General features: G+C 40.9%; 1 protein-coding gene across 26 annotated transcripts in view; it reads right to left on the bottom strand.

Annotated features, from left to right (window-relative positions):
- PCDH15 (protocadherin related 15) overlaps positions 1-23,132 on the bottom strand; it is a 623,360-nt gene that overhangs the window by 174,174 nt on the left and 426,054 nt on the right. For all 26 annotated transcript variants that reach the window (XM_083503000.1, XM_083503013.1, XM_083503006.1 and 23 more), the window contains 2 exons: positions 10,564-10,672; positions 2,038-2,150 (listed from right to left, as the gene is read on the bottom strand). In XM_083503000.1, coding sequence (XP_083359126.1) covers positions 2,038-2,150; positions 10,564-10,672 — 222 coding nt within the window. The remainder of the gene's footprint in view (positions 1-2,037; positions 2,151-10,563; positions 10,673-23,132) is intronic.

Below are 23,132 nucleotides of genomic sequence, written 5' to 3'. Positions count from 1 at the left end.
AGATATTTTGTTGAGTTACACACTACAAAACACAAGCCCAGATAAGCAAATTTGCCACATCTTGCCAGCTTAATGGAACTTTCGACACTGTTGTGCTAAATGATACTATTCAAGCATGTGGCATATTATTAGTCTTACAGATTGATACCCTTGCTTATTATCCACTCAACTACTCACCAACCATGGTAATTCGAATCTAATAATGTCTGTAAAAATTTCCATTAATAATATAGCCAGTTATTAAGGTACTACAATGTGGCCATGGGAAATTGGTGGGGTTTTTTCTTTTAAAGATTGTTATAGAGTTACTTAGCACCAATCCCCAGTTATTTTTTCCAGTAAAAACTAACAGGTATTTGTGAATGTGGGTCCGAACACTCAAATGTGTGAAAGCATTTGTCTTAACCAATGTCTATGCACGTCTGAAGCATTCAAATAAGAGAAGTAGTCTAACAACTAAGGCATGGAAATTAATTGTTCAATAAATTCCCTATAATTAGTGCCATCAATAGCTGTCACATTTCTTAACAAATATTCATATGGAAGCAATATGGTTGTATATGTATATACACATGAAGAGAGAGAGAGAGAGAGAAAGTGTGCATATATTTACCATACTCAAATGGTAATCATCACCTTAAACAGCATAAAACCATTGATACAGACAGTATATACTCGGTGTCCCTTGAAGCTTATATGGGTTTGACAGAATATACTGTGTACCCTCTCCCCTCCCTCTTGTTGGAGAGGGAGATAAAAACATCCCATGGCCTCTAGGATATCCTCCCAGGGACCATAGGACTGCAGCCTCAGAGTAGTCACAGGTAAGAACTGTCCCCACTACATTCAGAATGAGATTCTTCATGGTTGTCTGCAGGGGGAAATCCCAAGTTACAATGAACTGTTTAACTTCCATTTTGTCAGCAACTGTGATTTCAGGGTCTTTTCATGAAGCATGAATATCTAGGGTAGGCTGGATTCTCTGACAAGCGCTCAGAGCCCATGGTGAAGTGGAAGCAGAAAAAGTGCTATCTACTGGGGGAAATGGCTGCCTGAAGCTGCAATCATATGTATGTCGACTCAGAATAAGTCTTATTGAATTCAGAGTAACTAACTCCCAACTAAGAATATACAGAATTGCAAGCTAAGCCTCTCTACGGAATGAAGGAAGAAATTTTCACTTCTAGCTTGTTACTTAAAATATTGAGTTTTTAAATCCCACACCGTCTTCCACATGAAATCAAATCTATAAATGTCAAAGAAAAAATATATTCAGGCATGTCTCATACAAAGCTTGGGGTTTGTATTTTCTCCGAAAAACACAGCTCCTCAAGACAGAAAATCAAAACATGGTAGCCACAAGAGACTAACGTTAGGTGTGGGGAAGTCCTTTGAATGGCTTAATAATGCCTAACTTTGTATTGAATTATGGTCAGTAAAATTTATTGCAATATATAAAGGTAGTTGTAAAAAATACATTTTGTAGCAAATATTTCAGGCACAACCCAGCAAAAGTTCATTTTGATTTTGGTTGTAATCCTGTACATATTTACTTGGGCTACAAATAAAATTGATCTCAGAGGGACTTACTTCTGAGTTAACATGCATAAACATTGGGCAGCCTTCCCTAACCTGGTGCCATCCAAATATTTTGGACTGCAACTCCAGTCCCAGCCAGCATGGCCAATGGTCAGGAATCATGAGAATTTTAATCCAAAACATCATAATGGAGAAGACCGATCTGGGACAGAAGGTTCACTGAACGTAATGAAGTGAAACTAAATGCCAGCAAATGTTTGCTGGATGCCAAGTTCAGTGTGTTTTCTCCCATGCAACATTATTGTCAAAGCAATTACAATGATATAGATCAGTTACTTCTAATATGGCATTGAATTAAACTTACACCTTACTGCTAGAAGAATCTTTGTTTATAAGTTGACGTTTCCCTTTTTTGTATAAGGAATCCTCACATTCTCCATGGACACTGCTACTTAGTAATGTACAAACACATGGAAATGAGAATTCAGTTGAAATTACCTTAATAACCAAATCAAATTTCTGGTGCAAATCCCTGTTTATTGGCTTTAGGAGGCTGAGTACAGCAGTTGTCGCATTCATACTGAAATACTGTGAATAATCCTCAGGAGTCCCTGCAAAAAGACAGTGAGGTTTGAATAGATAATTGAGAAGAAGGATCAGCATGGAAAATCACAACTTTATTTTAAATATATATTAACTCAAATAATCAATAAAGGAATAATTAAAAACAAAAAACAAAAGAAATACCCTAGTGTGAATATTCGATAGAGCTGCGTATAAGAAACCCTTCTTTCTTTTTGACCTTGATCACCATGTTTAATAGGTTTGGGGTGCCTCAAGAGACTTTATTTTTTCAGAAAACAGAGATGAGTAGAAATGCCAGCATGCTAATATTTGAAGTGGAGAACACTTGATCAGCAGCTTTTATATCAAGCCATCGGAAGCTCCATTATATGGAATCAAACCATTGTTCCACATCAGCTAGTAAGGTCTACAGCAACTGGCAGTGGCTTTCCAGGGTTTCAGGGCAGCAGTCTTTCCCAGTCCTACTTGGAGATTCTGGGCCTTGATCTGAGGAACTTCTGCATGCAAAACATGTGCTCCTTTACTGCACTACAGTCCTCCCCCCTGTAATTCCTCCCAACGTTCCTGAAACATTCTTAATCCTTACAACATAGAATATGTATGGCATTTCCAAAAGCTGTAAAATTGCACACAAGAAAAGTGCAGGAAAATGTTATTACTCCATGCATACATACTTTTTTTGTTCAAGGGGAGGGATGGAATAACAACTCTGAATGCAAACAAGAATAAAGATGACATCTATTTGCAATGTAACAAGAGACAGAACTTTCACACAATCTTACTTCTTTCCTGCAGGAAACAATTTTCTAGAACAATTTCTTAGAAGCATTACTTTACAGCAGCATACCCCATCTCTCCCAGTGCATCCGCACTTAGGTGTTTTAACAATTATACCCCTTGCTGTGCTGGAGATCTGTGTATAGAGCTCACCCATGCACAGAGCAGATAAATGTCTCTATCCATTGCACACAAAAATAAGAGAGGGGGAAAGAGTGAGTTATCTTCATCGCTGTATTTAGGGTCTTCCATACAGAGTGGTTCCATTTCAGAAAGAGGATCTTCTTTTCTAGTTGCGAAATGATAGTATAGATTGCTGAGATTTGATCGGTAATGAAACATATTGCAGGCTGCATCAAACTGCAAAACATTTCCTAGGGTTGGTAAGTGAAACACCATTCTGATAAACACTTTTGGGTGCACTTAGTTTTAGGGACACCAAATAGCCCTCCTGAATTCAGCTAGACATACATTCTGTTCCTTCACAACACCCCTGGAAGAGGCACAGGCTCTATGCAGATGGACTTTTAGATCTCCCCCGAAGGAAGAATATTAAAGCAGTGTTTCTGACATGATGTACCTAGAACATCAGTTCCAGCTCTTGATTCTGTAGTCAGGAAGAACAGGCCTCCTAGTAGTTCAGAACTGCAGCAGGCCTTATGTAGAAGCTCTTATAGGGAACAGTGATAATCACTGTTGACCTATCACATGGGCCTATAATTGTAAGATGGATTCCTTGGCTGGTATAGCTGATTTCTCTGCAATTTATTTCTTGGGTGAAAGTTGAGTAGTAGTCAGAGGTTAACTCCTTGCCTGAAACCCTCACATCACACATTCTAGACCTATTGTGGGCTCTGGTCTGAACACGTGGAAAAAAATGGGCAGAAAAGTATCTCTGTGCAGCATCAGTACATTCAAACTTCTTTTGGAATTGTGCTTCTTACTATGCACATAGGAAACGAAAGCCTATGCAAAAGTGCATGATGCGGTATGTTAATAAACCAATAACTCATGGTTGTAGCTGAATGCAAAGCTAGCACAGAATGGAGTGAGGGGTGCATGGATGTATATACTGAAAGTATTAATAATACAATGATTGGTAATGCTGGCCGTTGTTAGTGCTACTATAATGAGAAGCGAAATAAATGGATGTTACTGTAAATTGTGTGTTTTCAGCTGGAAAAGACTACTGTATCCACCAAAGCTTACAGGAAGTGTGGGCTCTGTTAGGAAATTCTCATCCTGTAGGAGATTTGCCACTCAATCTTCTCTCTCTCCCTCCCCATACCCCTCTCTCTTTCTGCAGAACTGCCAACAGTGGAGATGACTAACCTTGAAAAGAGCCTAGAGAAATTAACATTGTATGCTAAAACGAGTCCTGATTGTCTTTGTCAGAATGTGGCATGAAAGCCATGCCTTTCTGTGAATGGAAACTATCAAGCTATTGTAAAAATTAAATAAATGGAAAAGGGAATAGAGCAGCTGTATTCTATTGCATACTCGAAAGCAGTAAGTCAATTGTTCTGTATGTCTGGTGGCTAAAATTCAGACAAGAATAAGGCCGACTGTTGCGATGCTGGAAAAATCTGTTATGCAGAGCAGTTCTCAGGATACAAGCATGGAAAGGAAATAGCATCTTCAATAGTCCTTCATAAGTACTGGCTATTTCTGGGTACAGTTAACTTCTTAGATAAGGTGGGATTGAATTATTCAATTTTGTATGGATAAGTCTAACAGTTTAAAATTAAAATAAAGGTTAATTTAATTGCTGACTATTCACTATAGAATTGTGTTTTGAAAAATGCTCAATCTATATCCCCCTACAGTTTCAATCTAGCTTGTCACCTTGGCAATGTTAAGTTATGGCACAGAGAAGGGATTGATCATTAGAAAACATTAGTTTATAAATGATGAAGCTGCACGTTGTAATCAAATTGCTGGAATTAAACAGTCTATGAGTACCAGTATTTCCACCAGTATTTACAGACAGAAAGAGAGATAGACAGATTTAAATCAGAAACAAATAACAGATTGCATACAGAGTTAGAGGAGCTAACTGGGAGTTCTACTCATGCAACCTCCCTTTGCTCGGTTTTGCCCACTCTTCCATTCTTCAGCTCTGAGAGCAGCCAAGGACTCTGAAACAGTGGGAAAGAACCAGCTATATCGGGAAGAACGTGTAAGCTGTGGAGATGCTGAATATGAACCCAGTCCCTGTGTCCAAGCCTGAGTCTGTCAGTCAAGAGTCCCTTGAGACTGAGATTCCCAAACTTGGGCCCCAAAGAGAGCATCTTTCTTTTCATAAGGAAAAGGTGCCTGCTAGTAGTTGTAGCCAGTGTGGAGTAGTGGTTAGAGCAGGCATAGGCAAATTCGGCCCTCCAGATGTTTTGGGACTACAACTCCCATCATCCCTAGCTAACATCCCTAGAGAGGTTAGACTCCCCTTGTTGTCTTTCCACCAGCAGGAGAAGACTTTCTTGTTCCAACAGCCTTTGGGAAATGGACTGCTTTTAATGAAAGGGCTGGTGCTGTGCTGTTTTTATTTTAATTATTCGTATGGTTTTCATAGATTTATCTCTACACTTTTAATTCTATCAATATTTAAATGTGTTTCAATCATTGTTTTTGCCCTATATTTTAGCTGTTCTATTTTTAATCTGCAAGCCGCCTTGTCACTGGAAAAGCCAGGGTATGAATTAATAATAGTAATAATAATAATGTTAATCGCAATTATTTGAATCTGTTATTGGTATTTTTGAAAAGCATTGATCCTTTCCCCCCTCCACCACAAACAATTGTTTTTCATTATCTTCTTTAATGCTCTGTCATGCTCCGTCCATAATTTATTCATGTTAAAAAAATCCTTTAAACACACACACACACACACACACACACCACAAACTCAACTGGTGCCATTTCCCATTGACAACACAGAAAAGAGTGATGGCCGGAAATGTTTGTCACTGCACCCATGCAAATTGCTCTGGAGAAGTGGCAGTCGTAACAATGGACACAGCTGGGCACAGATGCTATTTCCTCCATGGGGCTTCTCTGTGCGAGGGATTTTCCAGCTTCTGAACCAGCCGTACGCCAGATGAAATGCGAACACGCACCAAGCCAACCATAATTAGTACATCAAATGGACTGAGAAGCCTGAAATGTTCCTGTTCTACAAATGCAGCTGTGGCATAATGAACTGTCTGCTCATCTCCATTTTCTTGTTATTCTTAGCAAAATATGACAGACTTTGATATTATAGCAATCAGGATATGAGACATCAGAACAGCAACAGGGGCTTAACTAATAAGCAGAAATGTATGAGGCAAGAAGGAAAGAAGGAAAGAAGGAAAGAAGGAAAGAAGGAAAGAAGGAAAGAAGGAAAGAAGGAAAGAAGGAAAGAAGGAAAGAAAGTTAGTTTTTACAGGGCAACTGAATATGTGGCAAGGAAGATGAAAGAGATCACAAAAATGTACTTGAATCGCTTAGGCGTGCAATTACGTAAATTGCTCAGTAAGGATAAGAGGGGTTGTAATCTTCTCCACATTTTAAATGATCATCTCCTAGGGCTCAGACTCCTATACTGGAATGCTCTGATAAAAGGAAGTGCTGCTGAAATGCCACTTCAGCTGATAAAAACAGAACTCTCTATGAAAAACAGTAGTTTGGGATTACGACATAGCACCTACTAGCAAATCTTGGAAGGCTTATGGTTTGTAGCACATTGACAGAACAACATTTTTTTAAAAAACCAGCATCCACTTTTTCTTTTGCTTTGGAAGAGAGCACCCTGTGGGAGCTGGCAAACAGTTACTGGCTGGCATTATATTCAGTTGGAGGCCGGAGTATTGGGACACGGCCTCTGAACAATTCAAGACAACCATGTCTTTCCAAAGACTTTCACAACCAAAGTATTCCTCAAGCTGGGATTTCTGGGCTTCTCCTAAGCTCACAATGAGTCCCTGTTACAGGAATCAACACTTGACCAGTTCTTGAAAGTAGCAAAACAAAGTGCTAGATCAGACAATGCAAATATGGTAGGTACGCTACTGATAATGTTGGACTACATCTCCCATCATTCCTCACCATTGGCCATGCTAGGTCAGGCTGATGGAAATTAGAGTCCAACAAGATCCCGAAGTCATCAGGTTGTCTAGATGTTGAGAGGAGCAGCCATTTTTGTATACAGTATTTCACAAAGCACCCTGCTTCAGCCAGGTGGATATGAAACACAACCTGGTGAGGAAATTATACCTAACAAAACATTTCCTCCAAGTCACCAGCAAAATGGTGCTTGATTACCCTTGGATACCTTCATTCAGTTAACTTTCACAACATAACATACCATGTTTCTTACTTCCACTTCTTTATTACTTCTGCTGCCTTCTGTTGCTGCTGCTTTTGAATAGGATTCAACCCTAGGGGATGAGATTCAGCTATCAAGCACCATCAGCAGAGACCCTGCATAGGAATCCAGCCTTAATATAGCTGATTGCCTAATAATACTAGTTTTACTGCATAATTTTGGAAACCATGTTTTGAAAACTTTGGACAATACAACCAATAAGAATTAAATATTTGGGTGAACTGTATCAATGTGTCTCGGTGTGCTGTTTATTATGTTGTAGATGGTAGCATCCAATCTTACAGACAGGAAAAAGGAGAAAAGTCAAAGCAAAAGCAAAAATCTCTACAGCAAGAGTTTTTAGGACAGGGTAAGAAAAGGGTGACTTTCAAATTTGATTTTTAAAATTTAAATTGGATTCTTTAAAAATTCATGATACAGTCTCTTTTTTCTATAAAAAAACTTATTTAAACTGAAATCTGAATTTAATACAAACTTAGTTTTAAAAACTGAATCTGTGATTATTGTTTTTTTTTAAATGAAACACAGCAAATAGACTGGTTTTGTGCCTGCATGTTCACTGGGGAAATATATATCATTTTTTTAGATCAAGGATTTTAAATGAGATGGAATAAATAAGGTATTTTTGTATTTATCAGTATGGCTTTCCTACTGGAAGCAAGGAACTCCAAAAACACCATAGGCCTTAAGTTCCAGGACACTCCATCCTGTACCTCATTAGGAGTAATTACTGAACCCACCTGAGTAATATTTATTCCACACTTGGGGGACCTGTGACCCTCCAGGGGTTTTTGGACTCTAGCCTCCATGAGTCCCAGCAAATACAGCCATTGTTGGGAGCAATACAGTGGTACCTCAGGTTGAGTACTTAATTAGTTCTGGTCTGTTCTTAACCTGAAACTGTTCTTAACCTGAAGCACCACTTTAGCTAATGGGGCCTCCTGCTGCTGCCGCACCCCCGGAGCACGATTTCTGTTCTCATCCTGAAGCAAAGTTCTTAACCCGAGGTAATATTTCTGGGTTAGCAGAGTCTGTAACCTGAAGCGTATGTAACCTGAAGTGTATGTAACCCGAGACACAACTGTACCTGGAGGTCCACGGGTTCATCTTCCCTGCTTTATGCCCTGAGTACCTGAGTACTGTAAACTGCTCAGTTTCCAAATTATGAAGATTCATGACTCCTCCAATCAAATAGCATATGTCCAGTCTAGGATGATTGGCACTTCAGGCAATTGGTCTTGCTTAATGTTTTTTGATGTGAAGAGAGAGCATCCAAAAGACATCATGCAATTATGTGAGTGCACAAAGGCTCTCTTTTTCTCACAAACACATATACACTCAAAAGATAGTACAAAAGACATAGGATAGCGTGATAAATATCTCACACTCCTCAGTATCATAAAACCTTTATTTAATTGCAAACCAATATCCTTTAATTGGAACTAATTAGTACTCATGTTTGTCCAGAAAATAGACAGTTTGTAAAGAAAACAGACAGCGTATAACATGGAAAACCTGATTTAAATCAATTATTCAATTCAGTTCCCCACTGCCAACCCGGTTATTTAAGTCTTGATTTCTATTATTCATTTAAACCGCCTTCATTCAAATTATTCCACCCTGCTTTAGAATCCTTGCTTTGCTATAATTAAATGACCCACCTTTAATTCCAAATGGAATATCTTTATATGTGATAGTCTCGGCTCCTACACACATACCAGAATCCTATTATACCTCAGGTTAATCACTATGTCCCAGTTACTGGACAGTTCAAGCATGAATAAGCTCTATGCAATTTAGTAGTTTATCTTTGTTTCAAACTTACCCAACAGCCCAGTTTTACACTGCTGCACAGGCTTCTGCCACAGAAGCTGAAGCAGCACTCTTTAACTTAGCCCTCCCATCTCTCCTTACTGCATCAAGTCTTTGGGGCAACATCACATCCACACATGACATAATGCTCAATGCTGTAGGTGGTCTTGTGAATGACCAACTTATGCCCTTGAGTAGCTAAATTTGCATCAGTACAAATGCTGATGCTTCTCTAATTATTCCATTGCAATGGGACATATGAGGTATAGGTAAAGGTAAAGGGACCCCTGACTGTTGGGTCCAGTCGTGAACAACTCTGGGGTTGCGGCGCTCATCTCACTTCACTGGCCGAGGGAGCTGGTGTACAGCTTTCAGGTCATGTGGCCAGCATGACTAAGCTGCTTCTGGCGAAACCAGAGCAGTGCAAGGAAATGCTGTTTACCTTACCGCCGGAGCGGTACCTATTTATCTACTTGCACTTTTATGTGCTTTCGAACTGCTAGGTTGGCAGGAGCAGGGACTGAGCAACGGGAGCTCACCCCGTCGCGGGGATTCGAACCGCCAACCTTCTGATCGGCAAGCCCTAGGTTCTGTGCTTTAACCCACAGCGCCACCCACTGAAATTGTGGTACCTCCAGCAGTGCACCGATGAAGAAACAGCAATAACTGGCTATTCACAGTAATGGGGAAAAGATTAAAACGGAGAACGAGGAAGTGAGGAACACAAGGACATAGGCTATTTGTCCATTTAGCCCAGGGCTGGGTAATGTGTGGCTCTTTTGAGCTGTAAACCCCGTAAGTCCTAAACACTGCTCATACTGGCTGTGGCTGATGGTAGTTGGAATCCCACAGCATTTCAAGGGTGACAGGTGCCCCATGTCTGATCTACCCCAATATTGCCTACTGCAACTGACAGCAGCTCTACAAGGGCTCAAGTTGAAGTCTTTCCCGTCATCTCTAACCAGCCCTTTTCACTGGAAATTCCAGGGAGTGAACTTAGGACTTCTGAGTATGAGCTTCATGGCTGAGCTACTATCACTCCCTTAACCCTATGAACTATTCATGAGCTACTTTTCCTATGCTCAGGGAAAAAAATCATGGCAACCAAAGAATCTAACATAAGGGGTTTTTGTTGTTGTTACGCCTCTTATTTTTCTTTTATCAGCCCAACATAGTCTAGCAGCAAAATCTATGTATATGGACAAGCATTTCATTGGATTCATCTAATGTAATTGCTTCATTATTCTGAGTCAAAAACAAAACCCTTCCAAAAGAAAGCTAAATCTTCAAACAGCAGCAATCCAATTTGGAATAAACAACCACAAGAAGAAACCGCACAGTAAAACACTTGGATAGAACAATAGCCGCTATCACACCAGACTCAGCATGAATCTGTTATTAGGTTTCTGCGCCCCACTTAATCTTTGCCTGCCTGCTGATAATACAGTGTTTGATTGTAAAAGATAGTGAGGTAATCAAATACCAACCAACTAAGATGGAATAGAGGATCCCTGGCCGATCTGAAGGAGGCTGGATGTTTCGGTCCTGATCTATAGCTTGTATAGTTGGTGTGACATTGATTGGGTTCACACGTGCCTGGAATGAAAGTTAAACACATTATAACAGAATATTTACAAAGTGGGTTCTACTTAATAGTAACTAAGGTTAACTTGTGTATCGAATCCCTATAAAATAATGCCCTATGGTAGACAGATGGCATATAGTTGCACAAGCATATCATTTTGCAATACTTTTAAACCTACATTGTAGGCCCAGTCTAGAACAATTGAAACCAACAGGAAATGTTCTATTGGTTCACAATTGGATACACATATGCAGTCACCACTTATCTGGGTTTTGTTCACTTTGGTAAAGAGACTTAAGGTGTTCCTGGAGTGTTCGAGTTTACATACAAAAATGCAAATTGAGTATAGGAGGAGGCAGTTCAATACTCTCACATAGCAAGTCTTTTGCCAACATCAGTTCTCGAAGGAGAGACACTACTAGCTTCCCAGGTATAAGCAAGATCTGTGTTTGAGGCATCTGAAGTTTGGAATAAGGACACAGATCTTGCTTACATCAGCTGAGAGAGCAAAGGTATGCCATCTACTCCTCCACCCCAGTGCTCTGATGGGTTTCACATTCCTGGGAAGTTTCTGCAATTTCGTGGCTATTGGTTTCCATTTGATTTGAGAAAACTGATTAGTACCACATCTCTGGCATTGCGTACTTCATTGTCCTCCCTTTTGAAACTTTTACCCATTTTTAGACTGCAGTTATTTTAGACTGTAAGAAATTGGCTAATCTTCCAATTTTATCAAAGAGACTGATGCCATTTTCTAGTTTTCAACCAACTTCAATGTATCCACAACAGTTTTAATACTGCACTGAACGGCGGCACAGATAAGAACAGATTTCATTGAGAGTGACAACTTTTAAAAAACTGTATGAATACAGATCATCACCATCATTTGCTTGTACATATTTCATCAGTTCTTAAATCTACATTAAAAATAGCCTGGGGCATGAGCCACCTACAGACAGATAGGACTTTTCTTTATGCATGTGATTGATTTATGGCTAAACTTCTCCCATTCTACTTTAACAGGTGGTACATTGGAGAGATTAAAAAAAAAGAGGCTTTAAATCTGAAGTCATTTTAACTATAATCCCACTGTTGCAATACATATAGGCTACTGTCAAAATGCAGCAGTACAGACGCATAAAGGAACTGCCTTAAAAAAGATTTAAAACCCATGGGTTTTATGCGCACACACGTACCCCTTCAAGAATAGCTTGGTGTGATTCAAAGCATGTATGGAAAATGAGTCATAAATTTCAGAAATGGAATGTGGGGAAACCAAACCATTTTAAATAGCAGGTTTCTGAGTTCGGCATTATATACTTGTCATATAATATGACAGGAAGATAAACAGCGAAGTGCTTATTTAGAGGTGCCACTTTGGAACACATATGCTATAACTTAGCAGACTTCAACTTCCTATCACAACAATGTTAGATTTAAATTTTACTGGAGGATTTGATATCTTTTATTAAAGATCATTCATGATTTCCCCTTAAATGTGGTATTTAGGAGGAATCTAAAACAGAACAGTAGCAGCATTCACCCGCTTTTGACAAAGACCTCCTCCCAAACCAACTACGGCTTCCACAAAGTGGTTCAAAGTGAAGCGGGTGTTCTAGAAGCTTTGAATCTGCTTCTGAGCTTTGATGCCAGGGATGGGCAGGAGCCCAAGGAGTGGGGGAATTTGTGAGCAACGGAGGCAGGTGGGGAGAATGATTCAGGGCAAGGGACCAGTGATTTGTGGGGTTCTGTGCCGCCCATGAAACAGCTGCTACTGGTGGTGGAAGTGGGGAATCAGCAGGAAGAGACCAGGTAGCGGAGGAGGAGGCAGGAGAAGAGCTTCAGGAGGTCTCTGGATTTGGAGCGCTCGTGGTGCTCCCGGAAAGAGTATTTGGAGTCCTCTGCTGTCTCCTTGCTCAAGGTGCTTGAGAGCACCATGTCAGACAAGGGGGTTTAAGAAGGCAGGGAGGCAAGGCTACACTGTTGCTCCAACTGTCTGAGATGGGGTCTGCAGTCATAGGTTCCTTGGACAGCTAGTTAGCAGGAAGTGTTGTCTATCATTTGAATGTTAGGAGCTGATGTAACCAAGTGCTTTACCAATAAAGAATTAAAAATCTAGTCACTTGTCTTAATTGGTTTGAATGTGTTTGTGACATTCATTGGGACAGTTATTAAAGGCTCCATGTGGCCTTCAAAGTACCCCCTGCTATGGGCATGTAGCCCCTAGGCAATTCTTGCATCCCCCCCCCCCCAGTGCTGTTTCCAGCAACTTGCATAGGGAAAACAGAACAAAACAAAACCTGTGCCCACAAAAATGGCTGGTGCAGTGGGTTTCATGTTCTTTGCGGTAATTACTAATGAAACTAGTTAAAACCTTTTTGGTTAACCAAATAGGAACACTGAACGGAGCTACAAAATACAATACGCTGTTGGTGTTGTTACACCACTTTGTGTTTTTACACACTTTGTAACATTGCATTTTGTCAAGTAAGAACTGTGCAGTAAAAATTTGTTCACTAGGCTTTCCAGTTTGGACCTGTTTATATATGGCATTAAGCTGCTTTTTGCACATTTATGGAAGTCTCCCAGATATTTGCATTTGTATGAATAATGCAGTGTATAAGACGGATCTCAACTGCAGCAGCTTCAAGGGCCTCTGGTGCATAAGGAGTCTGTTGCAGCTGTCAAGATTTGTGAGTTTCCTGTGAACTGGAGATATAATTCCAAGTCCTACCAGTGAAAAACCAGTCATTCGCTGACTTGCGTGGCAAGGCCCCCAAACCAGCCCCTCATTAGAGTAAAATTCACACTGACACAGAATTTTGGTTTAAGGTTATTGGGCACAACTTTATCGATTACAGAAATGTGAGCGGTATTGGCTTAGGCATTGGTAAAGGACTATATTGGACTCCTGCCTCCTTTGCAGGAAGTCAGTAAGTGTAAACCACCCAAAGAGGAAGCCACATCAGGGGAACCCGCCTGTAGCTCTCCTCAGTGTCCCCAGAGGCCTGGCATGTCCCTAGCCCCTCAAGCAGACTTCAGACAGGATCCAGGCCCTGGATTCCTTTAACGGAATACCCTTGGTCAATGGAGGGGCAGGCGATGGCTGACCTCACTTCCCCCACAAATCAATGAGCCAATGCCTAACCGCCAAATCTTACAAAGTTGTGATGATTGCTAAGAGGTAGGCTAAAACCAAGTGGCCCGTGCCAATCTGCCAAATGGAAAAATTCCCAAGACAGGCAATTAACCAAAGTCCAAAGCAAGGCCAGAGGACATCTAAAATAAAGGATGGATGAACAGATGTTTGGCAGCGTGAAGCAGGTGCCTGACACGTCTCACGCTGCCACTTTAATATCCCCCCATGATCACCCCACACAAAAGTGATTGGCCAAGAAGCCGGGGTGATTGTGTTGCCACCTGGGCATGATGGCATTACTCTGCCCATGCCGGGGGGGGGGGGAGGAACCGGCCTGGGGGCCTGCCCGCAACCAGGACCATCCTTAAAGATGATACCACTTCCCTTTGCCATTTAAAAAAACTACTATGTGCTACATTGTTTTTTAAAATGAACATTTTAAAAGCAAACAAGTGTTTGTGTGTGTGTGTGTGTGTGTATTTGTATCACTGCAAACAGAAAGATACATTCCAGACAATGTTAAGCACTTCAGCATTGGTAGCGGCATGAGAGATCTAAGCAAGTTAAATTGATGACATTTAGAAGTGCTTAACATTGGCTGGATTGTGTCCAAAAAAGTTTCAGCATAAGAAAGTATGTTATTAACATCAGATCATTTTTGCACCAATAAACAAGCACAGGCTGCACTACTACAAAAGGAATCACGATATTGCTGTTAGTCAATGTTACCTTTTCTTTTTCTTTTCTTTTCTTAAAAAAGTATTCCTATTGACCTCTGTCTAAAATGCTATTGCTATGTTTAGGTGTAGAACCGTTATTCAAGGACATAGATGCCAAGAGAATTTCCTGGGCCCAGTACACTGTATGTGGATTGGGACCCTCTCCATCCTGCTAACATTGCCCCACCCCCTCTATCTTTTTCTACTGCTTATGTACATATATTAACTAAGCCCAGTTTAAAAAGGTAAAGGCACCCCCTGACAGTCAAGTCCAGTCGCAAACGACTCTGGGGTTGCGGCGCTCATCTCACTTTATAGGCTGAGGGAGCCAGCGTTTGTCCACAGACAGTTTTTCTGGGTCATGTGGCCAGCATGACTAAGCCGCTTCTCGAACAATGGAACACAAACACCAGAGCAGCACACAGAAACACCGTTTACATTCCAGCCAGAGCGGTATCTATTAATCTACTTGCACTTTGATGTGCTTTTGAACTGCTAGGTTGGCAGGAGCTGGGACCGAGCAACAGGAGCTCACCCCATCGTGGGGATTTGAACCGCCAACCTTTTGATCGGCAAGCCCAAGGCTCAGTGGTTTAGACCACAGTGCCACCTGTATCCCCAGTTTATCTAGTTGCAAATATAAAAGCAGAGCGAGGAGAAGCATGTATACAACCTTGTGCTCTTGGCGGGAAAAGCAAGATATAAATATATACCACATAGCACATAGATAAAGTATGCAATACACTCCCATTCGAGGCAGCAATACCCACCAATTTCGAAAACCTACCGAAGCTGCCCAATGGTATTTTATTCCGTAAAAGCAGCCCATTTGGGGAGTGAATGAAGTAATGTGAACATGAGGAGTTTAAACAAACATAGCTCAGCATCTTTCTGCACCCAAGTTCACCTGATTTCTCTGCACCTCTGGGAGGGCCCGCTCCCAAGTCTCAGGAGGGGGTGGTCAACATTCCTTCTTCTGATTGCCTCGCAGCAGTGATGAAGTGATTAAGACTCCCTAGCAATGGGACTGTCTGTGAAGTGCCAAAGCCTTTGGAGTAGTCTCCAGAATTTGTTTAATAACTTTCTGAAGAGCTTTTAATGAAAGCTAAGAGTCTGGGTTCCTGATGACATGGGACCTGGTACACATTCACCCCTTGTATGCCCCTCTCAGTGAGATCTAGTTGCCAAGAAGCTATAACTTCTTTTGGATGCTGATAATACTATAGTCTACGTGCTTAATAGTGAGGGAGAGAACCCCAGTATATGGATCAAATGCTGAATTGTAAAGAAACTTCCATACCCAGTAATGCCCTTGTCATTGTAACTGACAGCAGGCTAACTCCTCAGCTAACAATAAATAATGCAGGCATGCAGACAAGCTCTTTGCTCAGAATTCACCTCATGAAATGCCATTGACATTATAAAGTAGGTTATAAGAAACTGATTTACTTTAATTATTTATGCTAATGATTAGGAGTTCAAATGCCTACACACAAGCCTATAAATAAATGAGAAAAGAAAGAGATTTTGCATCACCCACGCTTAGGTTGTAGCAGCTAAGGTAGGCATTGAGAAGCCTATGAAAGCCATGGCAACTTCATTTGTTTTGCCTTAGACAACCCTTACCATCCATTTCTTGTTGCAATGTTTGGCTTGGCTCAGTGGGCAGCACTTCCCAGGTTACCTTTAGCCTGGCATGCAAAGTGGCAAAAACACATCTGCCCCTGCCTGACTTTCTTCCTGCCCTTCACATGGACTGTGCATAGTATAGCAGTGCCATACTTGGGCTTTTCTGAAGATGGAAGTAAATGGGGAATTCTGAGGAGGATGCAAAATAATTTACTTGACAGGCTACTACTAAAGCTTGTGAAGCATGGCATATTCCTCTCTTGAAACCGGACGAGCTTTACCCTCAAATCCTCTTTTTCTTCCCCATCACATTCCAAATGCTTAGGGCCTTTGATCCACACGCAGCACCATGATCCTACAGGATAATAAACATGCCATTCCTTTGAACTTATCCACATCACACAGAGAGAAATTACTAGAGCCAAATTACATGTGACGTCCATTATGTAAAAGCAATTAATGGGCATTCAGAGGCATGGTGCCTCTGACAGTAGAAGGAAAACACAGCCACCATGGCTTACAATGCCTGTTAAGTCACTATGCCTATGGTCAGAGATGCTATGCCTCTGAATGCCAGCTGAGGCCTCCCCATTGGGCAGAACACGATTACACTCAGCTCCTGCTTGTGGGCTTTGCATATCCATCTGGCTGGCCAGCACAGTGAAAATAGGGTGCTGGACCAGAATCACAGGCTCAAATAATTATAGAGTTGGAAGGGACCACAAAGGCTATCAAGTCCAACCCCCAAAGTGGGGCTAGATGAGTCATTGGCTTGATCTAGCAGAGCTCTTATTATGTTGATGTTTATGCATTTTAAATAGCTACCATAGCATTAGAATTATGTTGCATGGGGAGGAAGGATTGACCCCCTTTTCTCTTGAAATGGTCCCAGCAAAAACCAATCACTTGTCCCCTGCCAAATCTGTTATTTATAAAAGGAAAGATGTTTCCATTCACACCAATGGGAGTTTCCCTCCTAATGCAAATGGCAATTTGGGGGGATTTCCAGAGGGATCTCGGGGGGGGGGGGAGGAAGGGTCATATTCCCCTCCCTGACTGATGCAGTCCAGATCCCGCTCAGAGGCCACTGCAAGAGGCATTTACAATAAAAAACAACTGTGCACATTATTTCATTTCATAGTTACAGCTCTTTCTAATAAGCTACAATGTACTTTCTTGGAACTGCTGATTCAGTCCCTAGCTTTGGCAAGCAGTTTAAAATCTCTAGGTTAGGCTTGGTGGTGCTCAGCTGTATAGGTTGTATCTTCTATCTCCTTTATAGAACTGCAGCCTTTAACTTATAGATCCTTGCTAGGACTCCCTAGCAAATGCTCCCTCTCTCAGAGTCCCGATCTGCCCTTGGTGGCTGAAAAAAACCTATATAATTCTTCAGTCGGATCCGTTTAGTTAATGGTAGAAGAAAATGCACATGTGATTTTCTCCCTTTGTATCAAACTGGAACAAGTGGGATATCGGTTGGTTGGAAAGATGTATATTTCTGCTAATCTATTTATATTTGCTAGTAATGACATGGAAATCTGCATTCATGCTTTCCCCTATTTCTGTGTTTTCTGTTTTATAGTCCCAATGTGGCAATTTCTTTTGGTGTGATCCATACATTTGTGTTTAGCACTTACTTCAGGCAAAGCCAACATTGGTCAGATTTGGGGATGGTTAATTGTACCCCCAACATACACCACACACTTCATGTTGTGACAATAATACAGTGAGACAGCATCTTTCCTGAACCTTTAATGAACAATCAGTTTGCAGTCTAACAGGATAGCTTGGCAAGTAGAATTATGATTATCTCCACAAGTGGCAGCACTGTGACAAAGATGAGAAATCTTTTAGAAGTGAAGCATGTTGATAAGGCATCGTAAACTACCTGATCTAAATGTCATTTCAGAATCTCCATATGGTGAAAAATGACATTTAATGATGAAAGTATATGAATGCATATCACTAGATCAAAATAATTAAAGACAATAATTTCCTCTTCTCCTGATTTTTTAATAAGTTTGATTTTTTTGCAAAAAAAAGGGGGAATTTGATGTCAACTTTTTAGCAAGCCTAAATATGTCACAGAAAAGATTTTGCAGAGGAATTCCATTGCAGCAAGCATCAGTGGTACCTACAGGGGCTTAATCAATACTGGAAATTGTAGAGTCCTTATATGGATAAATGCTGGAGAGCTATCATTTCAGCTGAAAGAGCAGCAATATGTGGGAGAAAGGAGGTCTATTTACATACTGAGATTTATAAGTGGGTAATATAATTTGTTAGTTTCTAGGGCTGTGCATAGCCCCCTGTACTCCACCATAGCTGACCTGGGGAATACCCAATCAGGATCCAGCACCAAATCAATTTCTGGGTGGGATAATGTGACCCTATATGATCAGGAGGGGGGCAGGGGAAGGAAATGCTATGTTGCTCCCCTCCCCCAATGTAGAGAGCAGGAAGGTTCAGTACTTCTGTAGGCTGCCTAGTCAGTATGTTCTCTGCACAGAACAGAATAGTACAGCAGACTCCACATGCAACCAGCAGGCTTGCACCCTGGGGGGCTGCATGTGTATAGCAGTTCTGCCAGGCCTACGTGCCCTCCCTCTTTGTCTTGTCCCTTCCTGCATTACTGCCCCCAAATGGCTCACCTATGTGAGCTTCAGTCCCTGATCATCCTCACCACTGACAATGATGCCACCTCTATGACTGCCATATAGGTTTTAAGTGGTTTAAACAACAACAACAACAGGATGTAAACATAATGTAATGTTAATGTAACATTAACAACTGGTCGTCCCCCCCTCACCTCTCTCCCAGAACAGAGGACTAATGCAACAAATTTTCCAAGTTTTAAGTTTTAAGGTATAAACTTTTTTTAAAAAGTATACAACTTTTTCTTTTTTGAAAGAAATTTTGAAGGAAAGATGATTGCTTTTGAAAGTCTCAAGTTATTTAACCTCCATCACATTTTAAATGTTAGAAGATACACTTAGGCTTCATTATGTAAAATAGCCATTTTAATGTAATTTCAGGTTAAAAACTGAGCTGTTTGCGAAGCACACTTATAAAACAGACCCTTCCACAGCCGGAAAACTGTGCAGGTAAAATAAATGCTTGCACATCTGCCAGGAGGGAATCACAAACCCCTCCACTCCTAAGCTTCGTGTATTTCCATATTAAAATTAGTGCCAATTTCTTTTAATTAGCCTTGTCATTCTTTGTGCAGCCCTATGCAGATAAAAATTAATTATCTGTAAATTCACATCTTCATAATTTTTAACCTTCGCTTCACTTGTTTTCAGTGACATTTACTGAAAAACACCACTTATCAGGAGATTGCACATGGAGGACAGACAATTCATCAAAAGGTAAAAAATAAAAATAATAGAATAAAAAAGGATGAGAGAGGGGGGAAATCATTCTGAAACAGTGCATGAAGCCTTAAGCCTAAACTACCACATAATCAGGAGCTCATCAAACCTTTCTGTTTTGATGCTGCTGAAAGAGGCATCTCATTTAAATGCCATTAATATGAAATGGCGGTTTTCATTAAGTTGTAATATCTAGTACCTGGCAAGTCTTGCTGTAAATCTGTTGAAGACTTAACATTCCCCTTCACTTTGTATATAAATCACTTTGTATTTATATTGCTGATGACTCTCTGTTCCCATGTTGTGGTAAACTGAAACCATCTTTAAAATATCAGGGGGGGGGGAGTCAAGAAAAATAAATAAGAAAATATTTAAATTACAAGGATGGCTTTATATCTCAGTGAAATAGCTTCTTACAACTGTTGAAGTAGTTTCCACCTGAAAGGTGAATGTCAGTTTGTCACGCATCTAAAGCTACTAAAGATGAAACACTTAGTCAAGTGGAACAATTTCTGAGAAAACATCCATAGCACTACACCGTAAACATGCCATAGTTAGTAAATCCCCAGCTGCAATTAAACAAAGCAAAATAAAACCCTTAGGAGTAAGTACCTGAAACTGCAATCGGCCTTCTTCTCTACCCCATCTAATGATTTCAGCTTTTGCCCACAAATTGTAAAAAAAATATATCAGTGGCTCTCACGAAATTGACAAATTGTTCATAGTCAGCCCAATGACAATAAAACAGTTACAACTTTCTAATGGGAAGATAGACTGTTTCTAAATGGCCGCAAGTGAGCAAACATGAATAATAATATTAAGTGTCTAATTCCATCCCTAAAGTTCTGATTGTGGCTGAGATGAGGTGACAGGACTAAATTGTATCTAATATTTCACGACCTACCAAATGTCTTTTTAAAGATAGTAAGCACACATGCATCAACTCCATTAGCATTTAAATTTATTATCTGACAAGAACTTGTTTAGGATGAGAGATTATAATCTAATTAACACCATCAATTCAGGGGCAGTCTTGAAGTGTCAAGGAATTTGAAGAAAGCAAAGGAGTATGTGATTTCATATATTGTGGCATAAATGGAAGCTTTTCTTCAAGTGCAGGTAATAAGAGTGGAACCCACCAATTTAGATTAGAATAACAGAAGCTGAGGCTCCAATACTTTGGCCACCTCATGAGAAGAGAAGACTCCCTGGAAAAGACCCTGATGTTGGGAAAGATGGAGGGCACAAGGAGAAGGGGACGACAGAGAATGAGATGGTTGGATGGTGTTCTTGAAGCTACTAGCATGAGTTTGATCGAACTGCGGGAGGCAGTGGAGGACAGAAGTGCCTGGCGTGCTCTGGTCCATGGGGTCACGAAGAGTCGGACACGACTAAACGACTAAACAACAACAACAACAGAAGAGGACAAGGAGTTAAGGCTTCTTACCTCTACCCCCTCAATACCTTCCTATGCCAGGTTTTTGATCTGGATCAGATCCCCTGAACCAGCTAATTACCTTTAAAAATCCTTTCAGACAAATGCATTCTGGTCCCATGAACATACCATTTGCACAATTTTTCTTCCATCCCTTTTGGTAAAGTATATTTGGCAAAGCAGGGGTGGGGAAACATTTTGGTTCAGGGGCCAGGATGCTTCTCAGGGCCAGCCTCTCTGGCTGAGCTTGATAGATGGGGGGCACTGTCTTGTCAACCACATGACATCAATATCACATGGTTGACAGGTAGGCGGGGCCATCCAGCTGTCAAGATTGCTTCACCTGTTTGCAGATCTTCCTGTGATCCCCCTTTAAACCCCCTGCGGGTTTAAAAGAGGAATGTGGGGAGACTTACAAAGCGACCCTTGGAGGAAGTGTAGGCTGTTTCTGAGAGTGCTTTTGCCAAGCATTGTAGTTAGTTGCCTTTGCTTGACAGTACTTTGCCATCCCTTGGGGAAAAAACCTCCTCTCGTTCTACCTTCTCTGTCACATGGCAAACCAAACACAACTCTGACTTTGCTTTAGAGTGGAAGCTGAGGAAGGAAGAGGGAGGAGACTTGCAAAGACTTTCCCCTTCTTCCCATTTAAGTACTCAATCTCATGCCAACCTCACTGCCATCTTTAATTTCTGCTCATCAGTTGGATGAATGGAGATTACATAGCCTGTCTAGGCTATGTAATCCTGTTCCTTGTTGTGAACAAGATTGTACTGCCAATGCAAGATTAAACCCTGTATTTTGAAATATTGCATACGTACATTGCTATTTTTGAAGCATTTGCTGCTATTTTTCCCCCTTATACTTTCAATGTGCTAAACAACTCACTAACCCCACTGTACTCCAGGGAGGCACCTGGTTTAGATGCCAGGAAGTTCCCTATTGTTCATTACAACTGGCACATAGGTGTGGGAGCAAGCACAATTCTTCCCCTGGAAGCCTCCAGAGGTCAGCAAAGGGCCTCCTCATGGTGTGGGCTTCAGCAGGTGCCCAGTGATGCCAGTCTGAGGGAGGAACATGGTCATCCTGAACTAAGGTGTCTAAATGTTTCTAAACTGGAACCAGTCTTGCCATACAATCTTGAAATGAAGATAAATTATTGTTTGCTCTGCCAGAGAGGCCTTCATAAATGGGAAAGGACTATAAGAAGTTTGAACAGCTGCTACAAAGGAAGAGTGAAAGGCTTTATAAGATGTGGAGGTCTACGCAGTCTAGACCTATAACTAGAGAGCACAGAGATGACTTTGAAGCTTTCTTTGAAGTTCCTTGCACAGTTTGGGGTTTCTTTTCTGTTCTATATATGCTAGGCTATAGAGAATTCTCTATATACTTAAGGAAAGGCCTTTACTATAGCTGCACAGTCAACTAGTTGTATCATGAAAACAAATACTTCAATTTCACCACCACTGTCACAAAAACAAAGGTTTTATTTGACCTTGTGCTCTTGAAATTGTTAGTGTCACTTCTGAGATTTCACAGGGGAGACGTTATTTTCCAGGGATTTATTTTGCTTTCAGCATAGTGTACAGTTTTAGAAAAGTTTTTATTCCCCCCCCCAAAGCGTTAATGTGTTTTGTTTCTAAGAGCAAAGCAGCATCAGTGTGAAAAATACTTTAGGAGATTGAGAAAGGATGGAATTTGTCACACAAGAATAACATTAAGAAGTACTTTCTGCCCAGTGGTTTCAAGAAAGATTGGAGGGGTGGGGGTGGAACAGAAGCCTAAAAACCTTAGAAAAGAAACAATGGGTTGTATCTGATTAAGTCAGGAGTGCTGAACCTCTGGCCCTCCAAACAATGCTGAATTATAATTCACATCAGCCCCAGCAAGCATGACCAATGGCCCAGGATGATGGGAGCTGTAGTTTAGCAACACCTGGAAGTCCAAGGTTCTTCACACCTGTACTAAGCCATAGTGTAGATCTATGACTCTTATATGTCCATTGATTTCAATGGGTCTACTCTGAGTATAACTTAGTTGGATACTACCTAGTCTCTTTGTGACAATGTATACCCTGTTCTAAAACTTGAATCTTGAATAGTTTCTTCATTATCAAAATGTGAAACCAGGTTTGTTATAGACCTCTCAATCAGTTCAGAAAAACTGATATCTCCTGTC

The sequence above is a fragment of the Podarcis liolepis genome (assembly GCF_965112155.1).
Source record: "Podarcis liolepis genome assembly, chromosome: 5".
NCBI lineage: Eukaryota > Metazoa > Chordata > Lepidosauria > Squamata > Lacertidae > Podarcis > Podarcis liolepis.
This window is presented reverse-complemented; position numbering and strand designations above follow the sequence as displayed.